This window comes from Seriola aureovittata, chromosome 10 (genome assembly GCF_021018895.1).
Source record: "Seriola aureovittata isolate HTS-2021-v1 ecotype China chromosome 10, ASM2101889v1, whole genome shotgun sequence".
NCBI lineage: Eukaryota > Metazoa > Chordata > Actinopteri > Carangiformes > Carangidae > Seriola > Seriola aureovittata.
Genome location: NC_079373.1, coordinates 20,668,556 through 20,693,946, shown reverse-complemented (window position 1 = coordinate 20,693,946; position 25,391 = coordinate 20,668,556). Strand labels below are relative to the sequence as shown.

At 42.7% G+C, this 25,391-nt stretch overlaps 1 protein-coding gene across 5 annotated transcripts; it reads right to left on the bottom strand.

The window, feature by feature from the left end:
• Positions 1-49: 49 nt before the first annotated feature.
• Positions 50-24,749, bottom strand: LOC130176671 (protein arginine N-methyltransferase 8-B). Of its 5 annotated transcripts, none has more exons than XM_056387883.1 (11): positions 24,425-24,749; positions 23,468-23,798; positions 18,879-19,130; positions 17,087-17,242; positions 12,441-12,504; positions 11,558-11,700; positions 10,496-10,583; positions 9,036-9,151; positions 5,487-5,637; positions 2,674-2,795; positions 50-2,211 (listed from the first exon to the last, which is right to left on the bottom strand). In XM_056387883.1, exons 2-11 carry the CDS (start codon positions 23,534-23,536, stop codon positions 2,128-2,130), a joined length of 1,245 nt encoding a protein of 414 aa, XP_056243858.1. In that variant the 5' UTR covers positions 23,537-23,798; positions 24,425-24,749; the 3' UTR covers positions 50-2,127. The 5 variants fall into 5 exon arrangements, with proteins under 5 accessions (XP_056243858.1, XP_056243860.1, XP_056243857.1 ...); XM_056387885.1 differs by having other exon boundaries at positions 24,480-24,749; XM_056387882.1 differs by lacking the exon at positions 24,425-24,749 and adding an exon at positions 23,896-24,259.
• Between the last annotated feature and the right edge of the window lie 642 nt (positions 24,750-25,391).

The window sequence follows — 25,391 nt, the reverse complement described above, 5'->3', positions numbered from 1 at the left end:
TCCTGGTACAGTGAAATTAAAATAAGCCATACAGCATCACCCGGTGACATGAGTTTGGACATTGCTGTTTATTCAATTTTTCAAGTTGACATGACAATATGTGAAACAACATATTCAATATAAGTAATACATGTGGAATCAACATGCCAATTTATTCGAATCTTTGATTTATAAATTATATGGCAATCTAGATTTGTGTTTAATTAGAGCAGCTTTGCTCCGTCGTGTTTGTGTGGACAGATTCCAAAGCTGCTCTTTCAATACAATTATACAATTATTCTAAATAAATAAGATTACTTACCATGTATAGTTGATTGTAAGTATGAATGACTCTTAACATTGTATTGCTTTTTTTTATTTATTATTTTGTACCAGCCAGTGCCCTGCAAAATGCACAGGATAACAGAAATAGTCAGACTTGCTGCTCAGAGGAAGCAGCGCTCAGTTTGAGACTGCACTTTTTGTTGATTGTTATCAGCAGTAGTTGCTTTCTTTATAAATGACAGTCAGTGTCCACACTGTACATTTTGGTTACAGCCCTGAAAAGATTCAGTAGGGGCTGTGCATGTTGTAGACGACGTAAGGACAGAGGCTGGTTCTTGGCTGTTTATGGACAGGACAATATCATAGAACACACAGTTACAATCTGGAAAAGAGTTAAACTCTTTCAAGAAAAAAAAAATTTTTTTATTGTAATCTTTTGTAGATATTTGAGGCTAATACTAGGAACATTAAAGTTACGTTTTAAAAGTATTTTCAGGTAGTCTTTGCCCAGATCTATATGTCTTGATTGAAGAAATTCCTTCAGTAGTACCTTGGCAATGACATTAGTAAGAGCATATGTGAAGTTGAAAGATTTTTCATCAGCTTCAATAAACCATGAGACTGCAATACAGTCTGTAAACTCCAAATCCACATCATGAAGCTTGTATAAATGGCTCAGGAAACAGGATTCCTGATCTCATTAGACATAAAGATCAGCACAGGAACACTGTGGGTCTCCAGTTTTCATCATCGTCACACTCACTCTTACAAGTACTTCCTTGTTATCTGACATCAGAGCTAGTCACTGGCTAAAAAGGCTTAGAAACAAGCCTTGTCAAGGAGCACAACGTCCAGGTACAAAGGAATTCATAATATACTTAGGGTTAGAGTGCTTAACGTGAATTATGTCCAGATGTAGACTACAGAAGCTTCATGGCTTGTGTTTTTAAGTAATATCTAGTCTCAAACCAATAAATGTTTGGTTATTATCCATACATGAAACTATAGAAAACCGCTAAATGCATCAGTGCGGAAAAGAGTTGGGTAGACTTCGGCAATTGGTCAAGGCATTTAGGATGGGGGAGGTGTGTTATCGGCATGTCAACATCACAGCTCAAACTTCTGGAGTCCAAGCTGTGCAACACTGTGAGCTTCGACACCTTCTATTACACACTCACAGAAAGCTACTGGTACACTGACTATGCAAACACGTTACCTTTCACATTACACGTACAGTACTGACCTACGCAGGTTTGTCCTTGGCTGTGGTTTTGGATTGTTGTCAGTTTTCCAACATCGCTAAATTGACACAGCTATAAATTAGAATGTTTCTCTGACAATCATTCCCTACAGTACATAGTATGACATAAGAACTACGCCTTAAATTCATCATCTATTTATAACAGAATGTGGACAATACAGTAATTCATCAGATGAGCTCTACTGTTTTTTTTTTTTTTAAAATGCCAACTCTCCCTCCTTAAGATCCAAGTCATTGTGGGAAATTAATACTGAACAAAACACACAGGTACATCACTCCATCTCACACCACACGTACATCAATAATCTATAACATTCATCGAGACTAGAAAATATTCCTGACCTCTTTTTTGTCAGTGTTACATTCAGAACTGTTTAACAGTCAGCATCAGTAACTTCCTGCTTTCATCATACACTGTAGTGACAATGGTGATATTGTCAGTGGGGCCACCTACTGCCTGGTCTTTGGCCCGGTCTTCCCTCTTATTGTTGGCCCCTTTTACATTACTCAGTGTGTCTGTCTGTGGTCATGGGAGTGTCTCTGTCTCCCTCTGGTGCTCAAGGGTTGTACTTGATGGGGCACCGAGGTCCCCGCAGTCAAACTTAACGCATCTTGTAGTCATGCGATATGGCTGCTTCACACAGCTGTCCTTTAAAATCCAGCTCGAAGGTAAAGTCCAAGTCACGCTGCAGGTGAAACAGAGAGAGAAGACTAAAAATGGTTTTCACAAGAAAACGGGAAGTAATGATTAAGCAAACATGTAGCCATAAGTGAGAAAAAAAAAAGTAAGGTGAGAAAGTGCTCTCTGGTTTTGCATTTTGACCTGACAGCAGAATATGGTATTAAATAAGCACAGATTGTTTGAGTCAGACACCACTACAGGGCTGGGAGAGGACACTGACAGAGTCAACAATAGATTCTGTTGCTGTTTGTGTGAAAGTCGCTGTAGCGCTGCTGCCTGTTTGACCGCTCTCCAACACCGAGGAGGAAATAACCTGCCGTGGGCACGCAGCTCAGGAAATGAGTCATTTCTTAGCGGCTATAAAAATGTGCTCAGATGCTTAAAGGAGGATTCCATTATCATTGCTGTTGGTTATAATTCCACCGACTACTAACACAATATGAACATTAGCGTGTGCAATACTCACAATGTTTTTCTCATTAGGCTTCATAGCAATGCTGCCAACAATCTCCTCTCCTCTCCGCACCGTCAAATAGTCCTCCAGGTAAAACACGGTCTGCTTCCAGTGGGTGTACGGAGCATCTGGAGCTGGGACAAACACACACACAGAAACAAACGCTTTCAAAATTAACCCCAGCCATTTCTTTTGCAAAAACTGTACCACTTTCTATTAAGGCAGCCTTTATAAAGGTTTAGAAGTTGTATGTAATAATAACTTTGTAGCAAAGACTGGTAAATCGTGCACTGCTTGATTGATGCTTCACAGATCAGATATAAGCCACTGGATCAAAATCATCTTTTTGAAATCTATAACTGGCTTATTTTAAAAAGGTGCTTAATAAAGATGTCATATTTAGTACTGACTGAGAAACCAATGAGTATTTATTAATGATTACCAGCATTTTTGATTGCATAATTACTAAATAGCACCATTGTATTTTTCTGCAGCCACACAACACAAAAGTTGCTCTCATTAATGGGTTATAACTGATCTATGAAGAAATACCAAACAATTTATTAACCATTTAAAAAAGCCATTAGTTACAATATAAGCTCTTACAAAGATTGCCTTATAAGAAAGTTGTACCAACAAAGTTTTAAACATTGGCAACAAACCAACTAAATGTCTCGGAGGCAAAGCAACAGCAAATACGTCAATGAGGCCTAATTTCTCCACCCAGTTAACCTCCATTTACTCTGGCCAAGGATGTGATGTCTATTCAAGTATAGACTGGGCAGAAGGCGCGGGGGGGGGGGGGGGGGGGAAGACACCTGGACAGGTTGTCAGGAGGCCAATGAGGAGAGACAATTATACCTATACAGTCTCCTATCTATCTGACGTGAATGCCAACAAGAGAATAAACAAAATGTACAGAGGACGGGCAGAGGCAGAGAATAGAGTCAGTGTGCTTGTTGTGAGGAACAGGCGTCTCCTCTTGAGTTCACCATGACAGCACTGAAGTCAAAGGCAGAAAACGCATGACTGCATTCTTGACCTCTCCCCTGCTGCTCGAGTCAATCTGCTTTCATTAACATTTCACGTTGTGTCTGTTGTGCTACCCTATGTGCATTCATCTGTCCGTGTGTGTGTGTGTGTGTGTGTGCGCATGTATGCCTGGAAACACAGGTGGGTACAACGTGAAACCCAAGCCCCAAAACAAGTGTGCGCATTCCCCAGTGGCCTGACCATCACTGATCGCTTGGCCACGATTCAAAAGGTCAGTAGCACTTAAATCCAATTTCTGCCAGCTGTCCTGGGGCAGATTGGTGGCTCTGCCTTTATACACGGGCTCTTTGTGAGTCCATAGATAAAAGAACCTGCCAATCAGCATGGCTGCTGCACAGGCCTGGCTCTTGGTTTATGGGCATAGCTCAATAAAGACACTGACAGGTTAGATGTGTTTCTTATACTAATTCAGCAGATGAGATGGCATTTCTACTGTCCAGCATGAATTGTAATCTTTGACCCCTACCTGCCTTTTTCCCCTTGGCTGAGAGTCTGACTGTATGGGGAATCAATCAAACACTTTGGCTCTTTGTGTGCAAGTTTAGATCCGAAGCTTAAAGTTTTGGCAGTCAAAGACTCTTCAGGGCTGACACTGGAAACCTTGCTTGACAGACAAACTTACAGAAAGAGTGGAAGTGGGTAGGGCAGAAAATGTTGAGGTTAGAAGGGGATTTTTTTACATATTTCTTTAAGTGAAAGTGGTGATGGCATTATTTTGAAAGCAAATAGTCAGTGGTTACACACAGTTATCAATACCAGAGGGCCAAAACATCAATTGCTCAAACCAGCATTTGAAGCAATTCATTCTCCTTGACATCTCATTTCATTATATGGTATTTTTTCAAAGATGTCATTCACTCCAACACCACTAGATGTCAGTCACACACAGATTTTGACACATCAGCTCGGAGGCCAGCCATACAAAATCACTCCAATCCAGCACTGTTTGGATCTCATCAGGAAGCCTGATCTGAACTGCTTCTGATATATGGCGATCCTTGCCTTTAAAGCCTCATCAAGGACCACATCAGAAAACTGTCTTTCATCTATGATTAGAGGTATTTCTAATCATCTTGAGGGAAGATGGCAGAGTGACTTCACCCAAAACATAACCAGACTTCTTACCTCTCTTGTCTAGGAGAAGTAAGCAGCTAACAAGGTTAGTTATTAGTATGAAAGTCACCCAGGCCGGGATGAAACAGAATAAGCTTTGGATTTTTGTTGGGCCACTGTCATGCTTTGCGCCTGGTACTCCCATTTTACTTCAGCTACATTGATACTGCAAGTGACTAATGAAGCTGTCCTGGAACCGGGAGTATTAGCTCCCACATTAACTGTTAAGTAATAATGTTAAAAAGCCGACATTGCTGGACATAAAAGTCCGACAATATATCCTCCCTTGTTCCCTCATTTTGCTCCCTTGCAGCAAGTGTATACTGTAAAGTGCTTGCAACCAGTAGGAAACTGTATCCCAAAATTAACAGCGATGTGATGTTGGACACTTTTGGACACTCTCTCTCTCAAACTGAGGTTAAGACAGTTCATTAATGTGGAACCAAAAGCAGCCACAGCTTCAGTAAAGTCTGCTGTACTGTCAGTGGCCTTCAGCAAGATACAGACTCTGAACTCTGGAGGGCGCTGTTTTATTGCTGAAGTTTCACTCATACCTCTCTTTAAACCAAGTTTGAGATTATCATTACTGTCATTTAAATAGATTTAATGCATCTTTAAGGATACAGCTGTAACATATGAGAAAGTGTGAAGCATCTTACCAGTAGAAAAACCAGTTTTCTTATGACACTTGGTGAACTCGATGTTGAAGTAGGTGACCAGTGCATGAATGTAGTCATTCCTCTGGATCTGAAGGCAGAACGATGAGGTGAATGAGAGGTCCTCAGTCTTCACTGTGTAGATGTCCACCTCCTGAAAGAGTAAAGAGATGGACTGTTCTCACACGTCTGGACTACATAAACAAAAGTCTGACAGTGTAAGTCGTTAAGGATATTCCTGTTTGCGTTCTTGCAAAGAGTTGAGCTGAGAAAATACCGCTCTAATGCTATGATGCTTCTGCAGAGCTGCTGGTGCAGAAACAAATCCAGAAGATTTGTGATGTTATGTACAAGACATAAAGGAGACCAAAAGAACGACATGAAGTAAAGTACAACTTCCACCAGCGAAAAAATATATTGTCACCACTAAACCTCACTCTGATTGTGCCAAGCTCCTAATACCCATCAAGAATGAGGCCAGTAACCCTTATATATAGGTGGGACAAGGAGTCATGCTTGTGGGAACACTGTTGTCAGACTGCACGTGTTATTCATGTATGGTGTTTACAAGCCAAATATGTGTATGTCCCCTGGTTTCAGCCAGTTTAGCAGGGTATCTGATACCTCCTCGTCCCTCTAGGCCATGTTCAGAGAAGAACATGTTGTTCTACTCCCTGGTTTGCTGTCATGAACAGCACTGCATCACATATCATGTTAGCTTTTTCATTTTTTTTTTTTTTTTGGGGGGGGGCAGCTCACCTGAAACCATACACTGCGGGGTAAACATGTAGGCAGAGGTGTGATAATCGTGTTTCATGTACCAACGATGCTAATAGATATTTGCTGCTTGCTCATTGGCTTTTGGTGCCAGATGCCACATTTGCTGTGGAGGAATGAGCCTTATGTTTGTTGGCAATAAAAACATGCAATATTAATGTCAGCTTCCCCCTGCTGTCTTTAAAAAATAATTACTCCCATAAACACGTTTTGAAGATATTTACTGTGGTTATGCAGTATAAACTTCTCAAAGTCACATTTCAAAGTTTAATACAGCGATGTAATGCGCTGCAATGTTTAGTCTCTCACAGTTACTCTAAAGACAAAATAAAAATTTAAAGAGTATTATAATGCAGGTTGTTAATGTTAAATAAATTATTTTCTACAGGATTATACCGGGTAATGATCCTCACTGATTATTGTTAGTTTCAAGCAGCAGTGTAATAACACTGGTCCTATGTGTACCATTACTGGGCTGTACACCTTTAATGAGGTCATGCAGTAATCCATTTAAAGACTATAAAGCTTGTCAGTGGGGTAAAATTGTTGTAAAAGTTTAATGCAATTTCTCACTGCATTTAAAATGAAAGTCTGACTGATATGAAAGAAAACACAAACAATCAGCAATCAGCAGCAAAGACGCGGAAGTGGAGGTATAGTCACGATCGCACAGCAATTTTCCTCCAGGACAGAGGTGAGACAGGCCAGAGCTGTCTAATCAACGCCAGCGATAAGAAGGTCAGTATGACAAGGAGCACAATCAGGACGACTAGACAGGCTGCTATTGACATGCATGGCACAGCTGGCAGATCAGTCTAATCCACACAGTGAGATACACAGACAGGGCAAAGGCCACACATCAAGGTCAGACTGGGGCCGCAGCATGTCACACAATATGTTTAGCTATCAATCAGTCTCTGTGAGTAGTTATAGTAAAATTTATGTGTGTGTGTGTGTGTGTGTGTGTGTGTGTGTGTGTGTGTGTGTGTGTTTTTGACCACTGAAATCATGCCAGCATCCCCGCAACAACTTACAATACACTGAGACTATACACTCAACGTGGTAATCACTCGTTATTAGTTACTATTGTGTCATGCCCTCTGCCTCCTAGTCCTCTCCCTCTCTCTGTGCAGGTTGCTAATTGCTGATGCCGGTCGGCTGTGCTGGAGTGCCCAGGTGTCGCTGATTGCTGTCTGCATCCTCAGCCTATTTAAGCTCCCTGCGTCAGTCAGTCAGCGCTGGATTGTAGACTCAGCTACAGAGTTAGTTCCTTCTCCAGCTCCCAAAAAAACGTATTCTAGTTGTTTCCATTCAGTCTGCCGTAGAGCCATTCTAACCTGTTCTCTTCTGCCCAGGATCACCTGCACTCCCACCCTGCCTCCAGCTTCCAGATCCCCTGCCCGGCTCAGCTCTCCTGCCTGCCACACTCCTCCAGCCATCATCCGCCTCATCATCCGTCCCTTCATCTGCCCCGCACCTTCTCTTGCAATAAAACTCTTTGTAACCGCCCTCTGCCTCCAGTCTCTGCCTATTGAGTCCACCTACCTGGTCTGTAACATATTGGCCTAGTTTTCCCCCACAAGTGACAAGTGGACTGGCATCATAAAATGTGGCTGATAATGTGTGTGTGCCATTAGCACCTTGGTAATAATTAGTAGTGATGATGATGTTGATCTCACCAAGAGGTGCATTCATGGAGCTTTCAGACACTTTTTAAGTGATCTTGTGGTGAGATTGATGTCTTTACTGCTACTCTTTTGCATTCTGCTGTAAAGTGTGGGAATACAGTTATATGGTTTAGCGCAGCAGATAAGATAAGCTTGTATATGGAATGTTATTGTGCATTTTATGACAAAAGCATGAAACTTTCTTCAGTGTTTCTATAATCCATGAAGTTTATTTTCAGATGTAAAGGCATTTCAGATTTGACCCCTTAGACATGAGTGTGGTCCAGACCAAGCTAGCATGCTAGTTTTTGATGAGTGTTTTCACCAATGTGCTAGCTAGTCATGTAATTCCATGGAACAAAAAGCAGAAGTTGTCAATGTTTTTTAACAAGCTGTAGCTACATTAACACCAGGAAATGGTGGGCTTTTCAGTTCCCCTGCAAAACTGGTGCCCAAAGCAAAATTATGTTACATAGTCATAGCGGCATCTTTATTATGTGTTTACAGTGCAATTTTGGCAAAGATATACATGATTATAATAAAGAAATGTCGCAAAAATATGCTGAAACTTTCATGCTTTAGTCATAAAAGGCACAATTAGTTTTCCTATCTGCCCCACTATTTGTAGTTTATGAGAGGTGATTATGCCGTAAAACAGTTCAGTGCTTTGGATAAAACAGCGCTAATAAGACACCAAGAGGTCAGCACAGTTTGGATCAATACAAGTTTTTGACTGTGTGATATCCAACGGATTTACCGCCATCAGTATGTAGAGTAGGGCTGAGATGTGAGATTGGATCACCTGCTTTGATGCTTGTATACACAAATAAACCCTTGTTCAAGTGTAACAACATTGGGTTTTCACAATAAGCTTGGATTTAATTCAGTGTAACACAGGTCAAAACAAGATACCCTGCAGACTAAGTGGTCTAGGAAGATGGAGCATAGTAAAACGGCCATTACAGTCTCCATTACAGAGTTTACTACTGTGTACTGTGTGTATCTTGGTCACAGAATAATGGAGTTAACAGCCCACTACTTCATGACATTATGACAGAACTTGGCCTTCTCTCCCCTGCAGCCAAAATATGATCAACATTTTACTAACCTTTACCAAGCAGGAGTTGGTCACCACCTGTTTTTGGTCCACCACGTCCACCAGTGGTTCCTTCATCGCCACGTTACGGATACAGGTCATGTCAAAGCCATATACATTCTCCCACCCTGTCAAATACACCATCATTGAATTATTTCAATCTATTTTTCATATGTTATTTGTCAATTGCAAACATATGACACACTTTTCTTCTGTCCAAGTTTTTATTCAGCTTGTAGGATGGGAAAAGCCACAGGAGGTGTAAGCAGTTGGGCTGCAGCTGCAGTTGGGTCTTTATTTACAGAGCTTCCCAGAATCTTCTGATCTATGACCTTAGAGTTAGACTTCGTGGTGTTTTGGAACAGTTTTCATTTTGACAGATGAAAGTCATATTGTATTGATTTGTAAATATGACTCTCCTTGAACACAGAGTCCACTCTTGCCCGGGATAGCCTCGCTGCTCAGGCTAAACCATCCCATACATTATTCATTAAGCTCCTGAAAATAGTGCGTGAGCAAACATCTATGTTGTGACCCAAACGGAGAGAATTGCTTGAGTGCGTCGAGAGCTGGTGATAATGAACAGGTCACAAACCACCGGGGATTTTTGTAATGTACTGTATTTGCATTTTTTGCTGCCCACTTAACTCAGGCAGTGTGCAGCCCAGAGTAGCACTAATGACCACAGGATGCTCTTAGAATACCGGACTATCTCAGAGGGCTGCTTCTAACTCAGTCTAAAGGTCGTCTCTGGCCATCTGCCTGGAGAGAAAGAAGTATGTGGTCAGTATGTGCACTTGTCTCACCACTCACTTCAGTCATGTGTAAAGCTCTGAAATACAGAATAATGGCAGACTAAATTGAAGTATCCAGACGTGATAGGAAAGCCTGCGACGCAGCGAGACAATGTGATATGACTTTCTGCGGATATTATCTGGTGCAGTGTGGTTGTATAATTTCCCACATGTATGGGGGAGTGTGAGTAGGAGGCCCATGGGCTGTGGTTCTGTTTGCCTTTTGTCATCTAGGTTGTGCACTGGCTTAACATTGACTTTGGCGCTGTTCTTATGCTTTGTGTCCAACAGCAAAACATCGCCCACAGTCCTCCTGGCGGGTTTTAGAGTGGGATGATACAGAGATGGAGAGGCTTGTTGACTTATAATATCAATTATCGCCCCCAGTGTTATGCCTGAGGAAAAGTTCAAAATCATTTGCAGTGCTGGCAAGGCTGTGTACTGTATGAGTGCACCCACAATTGTGTGAGTGCAGTGCGGAGGTGTGGATGATGTTCTACATCCATGGTTCATTTATAATGTAGAGACATAATCTTGGTTATAGCCACCCAAGAGCTGCGCCGAGTACACCCGGCACAGTACAGGTAAGTGGCATCTCACAGTACAAGTTCAGGTAATGGGAACACTCACCTCCCACACACACTCACACACTCACACACTCTCTCACACTGAACTTACAATGTATTTTAAAGTCTTTGTACTGCCTGTCCTCGATGGCCACCACGTACAGAGAGGCACGGTCAGGAAACATTAATCCACCGGGTTTCTGTTTGACAAATGAGGCAAGGAAATAATTCAGCAATTAATCCTGAACACATTATAAAATGTCCACATTACAGCACTAGTGACATTTCATTCCACAGCCAAGAAAAAGTTGAAATTATTGAGGTGTTATTGTTCCAATTGTGTTCACTGTTCATGATTTATAACTACAGGACTATAATTATAACTGATAATACAAATTATCAAGCAGAAACACAAGGTATTAGCTAATAATGTAACATCCCACTAACATTATATTAATGTAATAAAATCTACCATTGCATTGTTTTATTTCTGTAATTTTTGCACTATCGAGTTTAGCAATTAGTAATGAAGTTAACTCATCTCTGCTTTTAGTTGTAGCATCATGTAGCTAATGAGCAACCCTTTAAAAGCACTCTCATCACTAAATCTATGAGTTCTTAATGACATCATACTAATTACATACAGTTATCTGAATATTTGGGAAAATTTTGGGAAAAAACACTAAGAATAATGATAAAAACCTTTATTTTGAAGTGGCAGTAATCTGCTTCCTTATAAACAGCAAAGAAGTAAAAAACATTTCTGCAACAAAAGTTATTTTAAACTTTACTGATTGTTTTTTTGTCTTGGATAATTTTTCATTTTTCGGGGAAATTATTCGCATTCAATATGCATGAGAAACACTTTGCAAGGACACAGTGCTTCTTTTCAAAGGGTCACAAACTGAAAAGGTTGAAATTCTCTGTTTTAAAGAGCCACAGCTGCTAATTGAATTTAGACTGTTATGAGGTTATCAGTTGAAAATTTTTTTAGAGCTAGAAATCTTCAGCCAAGAAGCCTTATGTTGGGGGGCTATGAAACTATTTGCTAAAAAAACAAAAAAATCCATTTATGGTTTGTTTTGTCCCAGGGAGCTAAGTCCCTGATGTTATTACAGCATACATGAACAAACAGTATCATGCCACGCACTCACACAGACTCCATACATCATACCAGCCACTTGTCCCTGGCAAAGATGACGGTGTTGAGCATGGATTCATAGAAGAGGCAGTAGCCCATCCACTCAGATATAATGATGTCAACCTTCTCCACAGGAAGCTCCACCTCCTCCACCTTGCCTTTGAAGATGGTGATCACTGAAACAAAGATTGTATTTTTTAAAGCATAATTAGCGCTCATATTTTGGCATGAAGAAAAGAATCTTTACAAACCAGACTGAAATTCAGGACTGATCAGGCCTAAAACTGTAAGAAAGAAAGAAAGAAAGAAATCCGTTGGTACAGTATGTGCTACCATGGCAGCCTTGCTTTTCTTATGGTAATCAGTCCGGCTGGGACCTACTTCACAATGGAGGAGTGGATCTTTGCCCTGCCTGTGATTAGCTGACTTCAGCTTTGTTTGCTCTGCTTTGGCAAGAAGTTACTGAAGAGTTTCCCTAGTGATACAAGTGTCTGCTGATTGCTTTTTGCTTATTCACGGTCCAAAACTCGGACTGAATCTACTGTGAACTCTACGCTCAGTTACTGTTATTTGGTAGATGCAGTAGCTTGGCTGTAAATTTGTTTTCGAACTTGCAGAGGTGTTACATGATACGACATACCTTTGAAGTTCCATAAGTTGAAAGCGTGTTTATGCAAATGAAATACAAATGAGTCGGCCCAGTGCAGTGAGGAATGGCAAACAGACTCTGAATTTGACCGTCCCCTCAGATCAGATCCTGAACGGTGACCACCTCTCTTCATGCATCTCCTCTGCCAGCCTTCTCTGCTTCCTCTTCTTCCTTCCCTCTGTCACTACCGTAACCTGGACTGTTGCTCACTTCACTGAGGATGAAGTGCAGTGTCATTAAAAGGGAGAGATGATGAGCAGCTCTTACCGCTGTCGAGGTGGTTGGACTTGATGATCCTCTCTGAGTACTCGGATATACTGGAACATTCAATCTGGAAGAAAAAAAAAAAGAGAAAAACCAATTCACTGACTGTACACGAAGGACTGTGATATTTCGGGAGGAATATCTTTAATGGAACATCATGTCTGTCCAACACTGCAGCCACCCATGAGGTGAAACAAGATCAGCTTAATTTAGTCTCTCTCTTTGCACGACTTCCAGTCCAGTCCTGAATACAGCACCGTTGGCTTGCACCTGGTTAGAAAATCTTCGACGCACTTTATTCCTTTAAACCAAACAACTGCAAAATGGAAAACCGGGCAGCTGGATGTTTGCCAGCTGGTGGAGGTGAGCTAATGAGCCGTGTTTGATGGCAATAAGCAGGTTTTTATCGCTTACAGTACGTTTGTGACTTGTGAGCCTGAGGGCAGCAGGGGCTAAGAAAAGAGGGATTATCATCTGGCATCCTGCACTGTGGTGAATTGAGAAATGCATGAAGTGTCCCGGAGTCAATTTGAAAATAGTGGATGGTTTAAGATACAGGGACGGAATTCACACTATCACTGAAGCTGAAGCGCTGCCACAGCATTTTATTCAAATGTAATTACAATGACGATTAGTCACTGCTCATCTGCAACCAGCCATTTAGCTCCAATGAGACCTTCAACTTTACTTTCATTACTCTTCTGACATTTTAAATTCTTTTAAATGATCCTTACCCCACTGCTTCTCTCCCATTTCTCTCCTCCTGAAATGTCTGCATCTCTGTCACGTTTTCCTCCCTGCTCTCTCTTTTACACCTTTTCTTTTCTGCCCTCTCTTCTCTGAATCCTGAAATCCTTGCCTGACATTTTCTTACTTCCTGCTCTGCCCACCAATGCACAGCTCATGACTGATTTATTCAGGCGCCAGCAGTAACAGAGTTATAAAAAGAATAAACTCCGGACACTTTCGTAAGCAGTGTTCAAACAAAATAAGGACATGATTCAGCAGGAGGCATTTGTGAATACCAAGCTTTTACATTATCAGGCATAGTCAGGAAGAGGGTATAGATTTTCACCTGAGTGTGTACGCTCTGTTCCACTTTCCCCCGGATTCTGTTTGTCAGAGGTGTGTGGACTTATTCATGCTGCCATAGAAATCCATCTGGTCGTAATCAAGCAGAGGACTTTTGAATGAACTCTAGGTGCTCTGGATCATAAAAAAAGCAAAGCCAGGCTGGGACCCTTGTCAAGAGAGCGGGCTTGAAAATTGAAGCGCTCAGCTGTGCCTCGGCTTTCATGGAAGAATTAGGTCTATAGGGTCTTTTATTTTGGGGGGCAGGAACTGATTAGACATGCTTTATGGGCAACACACCGACTGTGAGCTAGACAAATAAAGGGATCTTTCTCGTTTTTGTTGCGCGGTGCATACTGAAATTAACTTGAGCTTTCTAGCTGAGGTCTCCAGTTTCCCTACCGAGCATGCATACAGAATGCAGGACTTCACATTAGCTCTGCCTCCCTGGAGCAGCCCTATTCTCTGCTGCCTATTAGCAGAGGACCGGTCAGGAGGCTGCTGGTGGCGCCCACAGCCTTCTGACACAACACCTGCAGCTGCCCATTAAAAATCAGGCTGTGTCAACTGTGTAAACAAACAGCAATACCTATGGTTATACCAGCTGCAGGAAAGCGTGCACTCACATGTGTGTGTGTGTGTGTATGTGTATTGCTGTGCTTTGATAGTGCGTGATAATAGGGCTGCCAACGCCAGCCCTCTAATTGGCGATGATTCCTGATGTCTTGCTGAATCTCAGTGAGGAGAGACAGCCATTAGCCATGTGTCCATCAGAGTCACGCTTCAGTGGGAGCACTGAAGCCCGGAGGCGTGTTTACAGTCAACACCCCCTCACACGATGCCTCTTGCACCTCTCACTAGTGTCAGGAAGAGTCACTGTCACTGTGCTCATCCCCGCGGGCTCCCACTCGGCCTCCTCTCCGGAGACACAGCAAGTACAAGTTTGTAACTTCACCCAGGTGTCATGGCACTTCTCTCCTCGGCCTGAGCTGTTAACCTGCGAGTCACACAGTGTGTTGGGAAACAGTAAAGTAAGGACAGAGTCAGTCTTGTATAAATCATGTGCTATAGCCAAAGTTGTTTTCCACTAAAGCCACACTAGAGTGAAGCTATAGGAGCCAATCGGGCTCATTTGCCTAATGTTACATGCAGGAGAAACAAAATCTCGGGAGCTGTGTTCATCTCACCTCAACACATTTATGGTGTATCACAAGTATCTGGCTCTCTTCACTGTTGCCAGCTATTTTCAGTGAAAGCAGCTGAAGCCTACTTCAAAACTGTCTCTGTGTGTTCTGTGAGTGGAAGAGGGCAGAACCCGCTTCAGAGACACGGCCGCGCGAGAGGACACACTCGCTGAGAAACGCTGGCGACGTTCTTCAAGGCAGAGGAGTTAATGTCTGCCCAAAGGAGGTTTTCAAAGTTACAAAACCTGGTGAAAGTTTCCAAACTACGAGACCCTTTAACTCCAGTGAATGAGCTGCAAAATGATTTGTTTAGCCAAGGCTGGATCAGATCCTGTCTGTAAGCACTGCAAACAGGCATCTGAGCCTACCCAGTACATCAGCTTTGGTCCACAATGATCTTAGCATCCTGGTTGCCCCTGGGTGCTGCGCCTCTGGTTCTGAGTCCTTTTGGGTGTTTGGACCCTGATAGACCGGCTTGCAAGTCTAGTTGACATTGGCTTTCTATGATTTCAAGCAGGGCAGGTATCATACTGCATACTGCAGGCTGTCCACGGTTTTCTGGCGACTTAACTATATGGACTGACCACGCTAAACACACATGATTTACTCTCCGTACTCTCCTCCTTGCTACAGGTAAGTCCTACAAGTGAAGCTTAGCGAAAGTTCCTTCATCTCTAAGTTACAAGCACCGTTTCTCGCTGTCTCTAAGCTCCACCAAGCTCATTCTTGTCTTCATCCAATCACAACCTGACACGCTGGCCTTTAGCCAATCACTTGTAAACTGTCAAACTTTAAACGTGTGATCTCATGTTGCTATAATTTCAGCACCTTGAACATTTCGTGACCCACCTCCACCCCTCCACCATCTCAGGCGTGGATGCCTGACCATCTGCGATCAAACCATCCCGTCAGAAGTTTCCCTCTCACGAAGAAGTTCCCACCCTCGAGCTCCATTCCTTATCACGAGCCGCAGTGTCTAGGCTCCAGGGGAAGTTTCCTCCAAGTGGAAGGAACTTAAACCTATGGACTGCTTCCCATGGTCATCCACTTCCTACCGGGGGGGTGGGGGGATGCAAGTGCCAAAGTCTATTCCTTCTGTTCACAATAAATTCCATTTTAATTCAAATTTCTCATACTGTTTTGTTCCTCTTATTATTCTCTCCTGATTGAAATAAAATTAGCATTAGCAATCGGTTGCATGTACTGCAGATTGTTTGAGTGCAAATAAGCAGTATGTTATACTTCCACACTGTTGAACTTGGAAATTTTCTGTTACATAATTAAGGAGAAAATAAACAAAAACAAAAAAGATTGCTTTAATAATATCAGTTTTTAGGTGTTTTTATGTTAATCATTTACTGATGGTATACAAACGTGGGCTCATATATGTGGGCATAGTGTATCAGGATGTATAGCTCTCTGACATATGGAATTTAGTAGCACCAAAGAGTCTTTTATTGCTACTCGGTGGATCCGGAATTGAAGTCATCACTTTTCTTTGGTCTCTAACGACGTCCATATGACAGAATGATGTTCCTGTTGGCTCGGGGCCCAGTCCTTCCACCTCTCAGGCCTAACGTTTATATCAAGCTTTATAAGCTTTAGGTATGATAAAGGTATGGGATTTGGCGCGGACTTAAAACTGAAGGGATCTAAGTCGAAAGTGAACTAAATCCCTTAAATCTTAGTCCCATTTACGCTGCTAAAACCCTGCCAGACGGACAGCAGCAACACAAATGTGAGCTAAAGCCCAAACTGAAGTGAGATTTCACTTTAAAGCACATAAAGCAGGAGGAGAGAGAGAGAGAGAGAGAGAGAGAGAGAGAGAGGGAGAGAGAGGGAAGGAGGCAGGGAGGGAGAAAGTGAGTGAAGCAGCAGAAGAGTGAAGACAAACAAACACAAGGCACGAGGCAAAGTCACACACACATAAACACATAATGTCAAGCAGTAGTTCAGGACAACTCTCTTGGCAATTCCGAGTAAATCATTCTTCCCCTGAAGCAAATATGGGCTGTCTGAAGCAAAAAAACTAAAATAAGTTCCACGTGGTTATCCCAAGCTACTGGTGTGTATCCGGCATGTTTTCTCAGACTAGCAATTACTTCTGCTCCGGTACACGATAACAGTGAGAGCTCTCAAATCGCCACGGCTCGGGCCTGTCAACCTTCCTGAGAGGCCACACAGTTTTATCACCTGCCTGTCAGACGAGAGAGTCCTTGAAGTCGTAGAGGGCATCTGAGGAAGATTGGTTCAAATGTATGTACAGACACACAAAGAAACCCCTCACACACGCATCCTACATGTGTGAGCAGCTTGTCAGGCTGGTTTCTCTGCAGTGATCAGACCTTGATGCTTCAGCATGATAACACTCCGCTGAAAGGAAACACGTCTTACCCCATACACGTGCTTTGCCCCCGCCTTGGCCGCGAACATGGACAGGATCCCAGTCCCGCTCCCAACATCCAGCACTATTTTGTCCTTGAAGACGTGCTTGTTGTGGTACATGGAGTTCCTGTAGGTGAGCGTCCTCACTTCGTCCTTCAGCATCTCCTGGTTTTAGCATATGACAAATAATATCAGGAAGACGCTGGCACAGCTAAACCCTGAGGAGAGTGACAATTTGTTTTGTTTAGAAAGAAAAAAAAAAGGTTGGCTGGACATCAGGAGTCTGGATTTGCTGTGATATCTGCAGTGGAGCAGTGACAAATAACACACAGGCTTCGCCTAATCTCATCTCAGATATATGGTTCTACATTCAAATCCATGGCTGGTGTTTCTGAATAAGCCCCATGAGCCTGCAGGATCAGCCTGTCTGCACCTGTTTTTTTTCTGTCTCTGCCTCGCTCTGTGCATGAATGTGAGTGTGAAAAATGTTCAGAAATGACAAAAATACACCTGACCTACATTCCCAAAATATAAAATATTCATTTTGCAGGTCACACGAGAAACGTGTTTCTTTTTTATGCCGCCTCGAACACCTTCTCTCTCCTCTCTTTAGACTGCCGCTGAACCCTGAGGGAGGAGGCGACCACATACAGAGACGAAAATATCAGCTCCAGAATGGTGGAAATGCGAGATACATAAAGAAAGGTGTTAAATAATGTCTCACTGTTGAAAAACTTTCAGGAGTTTTGAACAAGCGCCAGTCTCCAGCCACTCTCTGCCATGCCCACACTCTGTGTAGAGCTTAAGCATGGCATCTGCCCTGAGCTGAGCCTCCCAGGCAGAAACTTCTCCCAGACGGGGGTTCATATCTCCTGTCCTTTGATGGGATTGGCTGACCGAAACCCCAACCACGGCCCTAACCATTTATGACATAAAGCTCTTGGTTTTTAGAGGTTGCTGGGGCAGTACAGATCAAGAGAGTGAGCTAAAAGTCACACATCATTAAATCACAATCAGAGTAAAACAATTATGTCTAAAAGAGGAGGAGAAACAAAGGAGAAAAAAGAAGTGGACACCAACATCAGCATAAAAAGAAGGTAAATATTAGTGTTGCTTTTACAACATCTAAAATCTGCATTTGTATCTGCATGTGAGTTACATTCATGTTTGTTTCTTTTTCTTTCTTTTTTTGAGCTATTACAATTTTAGACATAATAGACATAGACATAATCATTATTTAGCCATCACTCCTATTGGTTATCATGATGACATCTCATCTACAGAGTTCATAGCTGTGATCTGCAGTCACTGTGACTCTGCGAGAGGTTCACTGAGAAGCCAAACCAGTAATCAAACAGGAAGTCAGAGGTCTAACTGTATTATCTGAGCCATTTATGGGGGAAGCACAGAGGCCATGTAGATGTCAACTACATCTGGTTCAATGTTAATCTATTGCATCTCCAAACAGAGTTTTATAAATGCAACACATGAGAACAGGTGCATTCACTGCCGTTGAGTGATTCACAATGTGAGAAATAAGTAGTTAGCACTATGACACCGCTTCAGTGAACATCTGTGTCATACAAGAGTTTTAATTTTGACTCTATGCTGTTGCAAAAACTCATAGTTTTATGTGGAGCTGTGTTTACCATTACCTGTCTGTCAGGGAAGATGCATATTCCACATGGTCAAGTATTGTCTACAGGTGGTGCAAGAGCCCATAAAAAACAGTTAGCATGCATGATTCACGTCTGTCTGTCACTGGCGATAACAGATACAGTGATAGGACGTACAGGCGTACCTCATGGATACCAAAATGAGCATAGGAGTCAAAATAGTAGTCCCGTGAGGTCATCTCCTCTGGATTAAGGAATTTGGACATCTTGCCCCGCCCCGGACAGCTTGGGAGGCTGGCGGCGTGGGGCGTGTGCGGCGGGAGAGGAGGCCTCGTGGCATGCTGGATGGAAGGCACAGGCTTGGGCAACGAGGTGGGCTGTGCCGACTGGGATGGAATTATGCGGATTGGCTGCGGCTGTGGCTGCGGCTGTGGCAGCTGGAGAGGGAGAGATAAAGGAGAAAAAAAGTCTTTATTAAGGCTGGAGACCCTGGACTTCAGTCAGTCCAACTCCTTTTGGAGTAAGAAGCAAAACAAGGATGTGACAGCAACACCTCAGAGGGTGTGGTTTGCATTCAAGGACAGTAATTGGCTCAGACTCATTATCCATTCCCCTTAATATTTTTATCTGCTCTCATGCCTCTCAGCTCATCTGTCAGCTCGCTGCTCGGCCAGACCAGAGAGTCCAACTGAGTCTGGAGGATCACTGATCACTGACATAGAGTCTGTCAGCAGAAGGCAGAAGGCAAGAGTGCTCTGCTCTGCACAGAAGGTACATCCATAATGCCCTGATTATCACCTCTAAAGCATGCTGGGAAGGTCTAGTCATGGAGTGTGTGTGTTGGTTTATGAGTTTGAAAGAGAGAGAGAGAGAGAGAGAAAGAGAGAGAGATGGAGAGATGGAGAGAGAGAAAGAGAGAGAGAGAGAGGGATGGAGAAACAGCATCTCAGTGTTGAGAGCCAGGAAGCCGTTCTGGTGTTTATTCTCATTCCAACTTTCACGCTTCTAAAAATACATAAAGGTGGACAGAAATATGTGTTGCTGGACAGCTAACAGGGATATTGCAGTATTACAACAGTATAAATATTTGATATCCTATCTAGAAGATAAAACATTTTAGTTCCTGAAAGTGTGGCAAAAACACATCTTTTCTTCACATCTTTCTACTGTTATCGCCTCTTCATTTCGCATCTATCAGCCTGATCTTGCAGCGCATTATGTAACATGCTGCTGCTAGAATTTAAAGCATTTCTTGCATGATTACATTTTGCTTGTGTACTTTTCAGAGCTGCGTTTTATGCGTCGCACATATCGTCACCTGTGAATGAGGAATTCCAAGTTGTCTAAGAGCAGCTTCATTCATTATGCCGCGGCTGAAGTGTTGCAATTACAACAATAACCTGCGGTAGCAAGTGCAACCCACTCTGATTTCAGGAAGTTTCAGTTAATTGTTTCAGTTTCAGTTAAATGACAACATTTATCATTTATTCTTCAGTTTAATCTAATAGGATTGACATACAGCAGAGTGAGTGAGGTGGGCTTCATTAATGGATGAAGTCGTACTGCTGGGAGCAGCAACAGCGCTGTGGCACATAGATCTGCTGGACTTTAAGCCAGATTTCTGTCAGTGGAATTGATTTTTCCTTGTGCAAGTCGATTGCTCTTCTGTTCCCCCTTCTTCTCCTCTCACCTCTATCTATCTCTTCAAAACAGCCGTCACTGAGTATCTATTTTCCTCTTCCTTTTTGCTGCAGCACAGACCAGGACATGGTGACCAAGAAAATGATGCGTGAAAATACCTGGTCACAACATGGTGCATCCAGGCTGCAGCTGACCTGTGTCAGAGTAGAAGCCATGCTGTGCGTCGCTCTATGGCGATGCCTGTCTGTTGGTTCAGACTGGAATATCTCAACAGCTATTAGATGATAGATTACAATGAAATCTGATGCAGACATTCATATTCTTGATGATTTGTGGCCATGTTGGTGATCCCCTGACTTTTCATCCAGCGCAATCATCAGGTCAAGATTTCAATTTGTCTTTGGATCATGAGCAAATACCTGCATAGCTAAAGACATCAGCCTCAGATGCACTTTGTGTTTAGTGGCAATTAGCTGAAGTAAAAAGTGAACATGGTAAATGTTGCAGCTGCCAAACACTTCTCACTGTGAGCATGTTAGCATGCTGACATTCGCATTTACTTTAAAGCACCACTGTAAGCGCAGAGCCTGCTAGACTGAATAAATGAATTCATGATTGAATAAATCAATAGTGAATGAAATCATACAAAATGTAAACCTTAAATTGTACGAAAATTCTTTTTGAAGTTGACTGGGATGAATAACATCAGTGATAAAGCATCTGAACATGAAAACTGTTTTTGAAAAAGTCACATGAATGAAAGCAGAGTAACATTCACTCTTTAGCAACCAACTGCTGGGAAAAGTGCTGGGTAAAGTTCAGAGTGTTGTGATGGTTATATAAAAGATGACACACTTAATGAAGGTTTGACTTTTAATTTAGAAGCAAAGACCAACTGTTGAACTTCTCCTAATCCGTTAAGCCATGGCGATGATCTGCGGAGGCTCAGCACACTGCAGCCTACAGTATTAACCCACTATTTCTGTTATAGATATTCACACAATATGTTAATCACTGGGGTCGTCGAGGTAACTTTAATGTGACTGCCTGAATTTGTGCTTTAATTGATGCTTTTAATAAAATGTTTTCCATTTAGCAACTGATCTCTTACCCGGGTGTAAAGAGCGCAGATCAAATTAAATCTTGGCATCTCTAAAAAAAAAAAAAAAAAAACAACTTACAACAGCAAAAGCAATAAATAAATAAATAAATAAAACAGCATTTGATAAACAGCTGGCAAGAAGCCAACACTCAGAGTCAATAATTACAAGACAGGGCCACCGAGGAGATGATTAAGGATGCCAAGTTTAATACAGAATCAGAAGTTGCAGCGCAGAGAAAACAAAGTCACTACAGGGTGTCATTAAAGGATGGATTAAAGTCGACCTGGGGAGCAGCTGCAGTGAGTGTAACTGAGATGCCCTGACACAGGATGGAGAGGGTGGCGCACGTCCTTGCTGCTGACCCTCAACACAGATCAACACGTCTGAGGTTCTATTTCACACTGGATCCTCATCTGAAGTGAGACGTGTTATTTGAGAAGGACATTGACTCGGTACTTGTCTGCGCGAGGGGACACACTCACTTTGTAACTGTCTGACTGTTGACGTTGACCCCTCCTGTTTGTGTATTGTTAATTCTGAAGTCAGTGGTAATGTCAGGGGTTGGATTGTGGGTAAACTCTATGTCAACGCTGAAGGATGTTTGGTGTTTTACTGCAATGAAAAAAAATCACATACAATACTTATTATGGCCTTCTGTGGGGAAGGTGTTTTCTTTAGTAATCGAAGGAAATTGGCATCTTAATTTTTCATTTTGGTCCTCTGTCATTACACCTCTTAGATGGTTCTGACAACCCCAAACAGCAGAGAGCAGCAGCAGAAGAGAAAGCTTCATCCATCTAACATCCAACCAGTGTCCTCTTATTATCGTGTATCAGGTTCCTTCTGCCCTCAGATGTATGAGCCTATTGATAAAACACTGAGAGTTTGAGGTGGAAGGCTTCTGCCATGAATAAACTTGCTTTGAGGAAACGTTTTCTAATGAATAATGTATAAGGAAGCAACACGAGGCTGTCTACAACTTCACAGGGTGTTTGAATCCTCTAAGCAGTACTTTCAAATAAATCAGCAATCTCTCCTACAGTATCCAGCCACATTGTGAATACAGATGTGGCACAGGACTCAATAAAACATAGGGATCATGTTGTGCTGTGCTGAATGTACACCCCCCCCCCCCCCCCCCAAAAAAAAAAAAAAAAAAAAAAAAAAAAAAAGAAAGGAGCCAGGGTGGATGGATTCCTCGCTGTGCATTTGGGGAAATTGCAGTACAAGATTTTGGGATGGAGGGGCTGTGAAAGCTGGACTTAAACTAGCAACTTAGACCTCCCATCGTGTCCATTTTCAAGCCAAAGACACAGCACGTCTTTTGCTCACCTTACTTTCTGCAGAATTGCTCTCCACATCAAGTCCCCGCGCTCTCCGCTCCCTCTGCAAGGTGCTGCAGTACCTTGGACAGCGCAAGGAATTCCGATCTCAGCGCAGCGTCAGGCAGCAGCACTCCCTCCCGTTCCAACACATATTTCTCACAGGACACTCCTCATTCAAACTGCTTCTTTTTTCACGTGCTTTGACCGCAAATACATGTAGATGTTATGAGACCTTTGCAGAGGGATCTCTACCCGGAGAACGAATGGGAGGGAAAGCAGATACTTTTTTTGTTCCATCCTGTCACTGCTCTGTCTAGTAGAATAAAAGTGAAACCGTAGGCTACTCCTCCTCCACAGCATCCTAACCTTGGGAGATACACGGGAAGAGAAAAAAAGAACAGCAAGACTGCATACAAATTTCTAAGTGCACTCGATGTTGGGAACAATCACTTCTCTTGCGCCTGCTCGGCACAAAATGCCTGTTTTGTCGAGGGGGCTACTAAACATCCTTACCGAGACTCATTACTCAGATTGCTGTCTCACTATCCGGACAGTCAGCATACTGCATTTTGTCCGGGATGCAACTTCTGTTAAAGGTAGGACACATGCTGCAGGGTGCATTTAGGAGGACTCCAAAAAAAAACCCCAAAAAACCCTTAGCTGTCATTTTAATTAGGGAAAATCAAAGGTGTCTGTCACACTTACCTCACTGCTCTCAGACTCCGCCATTTTTCTCCTGAGGAGCATGCAGCGGGACGAGTGCTTAATTCCCATAAGAGCCAGCGAAAAATGTGCTTGCACTTGATAGAAGAGAAAGAAGAAAGGAAAAAAACCCAACACGCGCCTCCCAATTCTCAGGCTCTTTTGTTCTTTATCATCAAATAATTCTCATTCACATCCCAAACTGCAGTGTTCTTTAAAAATTATGAGACTGTGAAGAGACACTAAAGTACAGGAGGTCCCAAAAGCATTGCAGCCACTGTTGCCATAAACTGTAGCGTGTCCCATGGTGCAAAAGTTTGCAGTCCACCGGTTCCTGGAGAGCATGAGAGGAAAATGGATAATTAGGCATCAGCTGAGATTAAGAAAAAAAAGATAGGCTATAAATGTAGGCTAACGTCCTATCCCATGACCTGGTAAGCGCAGATAGGGATCTCAGATGACTGCAGCACCAAAGCCGATTGTCATGAAAACACTGTTTTAGCCCCAGTTTGATTGATTCCTCTACCGCAACATTGTTGCTAAAAATAGTACCAATGCAGCCGCTGCTGCCTCACACAGTGGAAAGACTTACTGCTGAGTACATGCACAGAAATCTGATGACTCTCAAAACGTGCCCACGGATTTATTATCAACACATGCCACCATTAAAGTCTTCAGGTGCTCATCATCTTTCAGTGGGATCTCTCTTTGCGCCATTTATTCGCTCTCCATCTCCGCAAAGTGCTGACCGTCGCCTGTCCAGAGAAAGTTGGAGTTGGGAAAAACGAGGACGCTCTGTGCTCAGGTTGCACACACACACACACACACACACACACACACACACACACACACACACACACACACACACAGAGTGTACAGGGGAGTGACCACTCCTGTCTCACTGGCCAGAGAGGCATTATCAGTGCTGGCTGCTGTTTGCACGCCAATTCTGTGGCTCACCTGCTCTGTTCACTCCAGGGATGAAGCAGGATATCCTCCACATACACATACGCACCCTTTTCCTTGATGCGTCTTTCTTCTCCCAGCTGCTACATCCATGCAGTATCTCTCTAATGAAAATTTCTCTTTGCACTTCACTCCACTGTAATGTGCTGACGTGGTATTATTCTTTGCAATTTTAATCTCTCTTGTTTGACTTTTACTCAAGCAGAACGATCTCTGGAGATCTCTTTGGAGCACCTATAGGATTCTGCTCACACTGCAGTGGTTGTGATTTTGTAAATTACTGCAGAGTGCCATCGCTGTCAGAACTGTGCTACTGTATCTTGTCTCTGAAGCCTTCAGCTTTTGCACTGGAGTCTATTTTGAGGAGAGGCCATCCCTCTCTGCCACCCACACCACTCACCACTTGTTACATTATTCAACAGGGAGGGTAGGCAGACACTCACCGGGCAGTAAGCAGGCACCAAGACAGAAACCTGCCCCGGTGCTCTTTTTGTTGCCTACTCATTGTGCCATCTTATATGTTAATACACCTGTTACATGCACACATGTCTTGCATGAAAATATGGATGTACACATGCACTGTAGAAAAATGAACATGGCAGCCTCACAGAAAGCATGTAGATTGCATGCAAACAAATAAAACTGCAGCCACACTTGGTGGAGCTCTAAATGCTCATTTTAGCATGCTAGCATGATAGGAATGAGAATGCTTGCATGTTAATGTTTATTACCCAATGATTCATCATTTAAGGGCCATGAATGTATAAAGATTATAGCAATAGCAATCCATCTAAAAATAGTTGAGATATTTCAGTCTGGACCAAACTGGTGAACCGGCACCGACATCATCTCTATAGCCACGCTGCTAGCATGACCAAAACATCTGAGAAGCCCACAAATTCTGGATCTTCCTAGAGCATGAGGATCAATATTTCATCACACAGACAATTGATCATGCAGT

What these genes read in the sequence shown, in the direction of transcription:
- LOC130176671 (XM_056387883.1), bottom strand. Translation starts at nt 23,536, where the DNA reads ATGGGAATTAAGCACTCGTCCCGCTGCATGCTCCTCAGGAGAAAAATG. An exon ending in CAAAGACTTTAAAATACATT is followed by an intron (nt 9,152 to 10,495) that starts GTAAGTTCAGTG and finishes TGTATTTGACAG; the next exon opens with GGTGGGAGAATGTATATGGC. An exon ending in AGCCTAATGAGAAAAACATT is followed by an intron (nt 2,212 to 2,673) that starts GTGAGTATTGCA and finishes TTTCACCTGCAG; the next exon opens with CGTGACTTGGACTTTACCTT.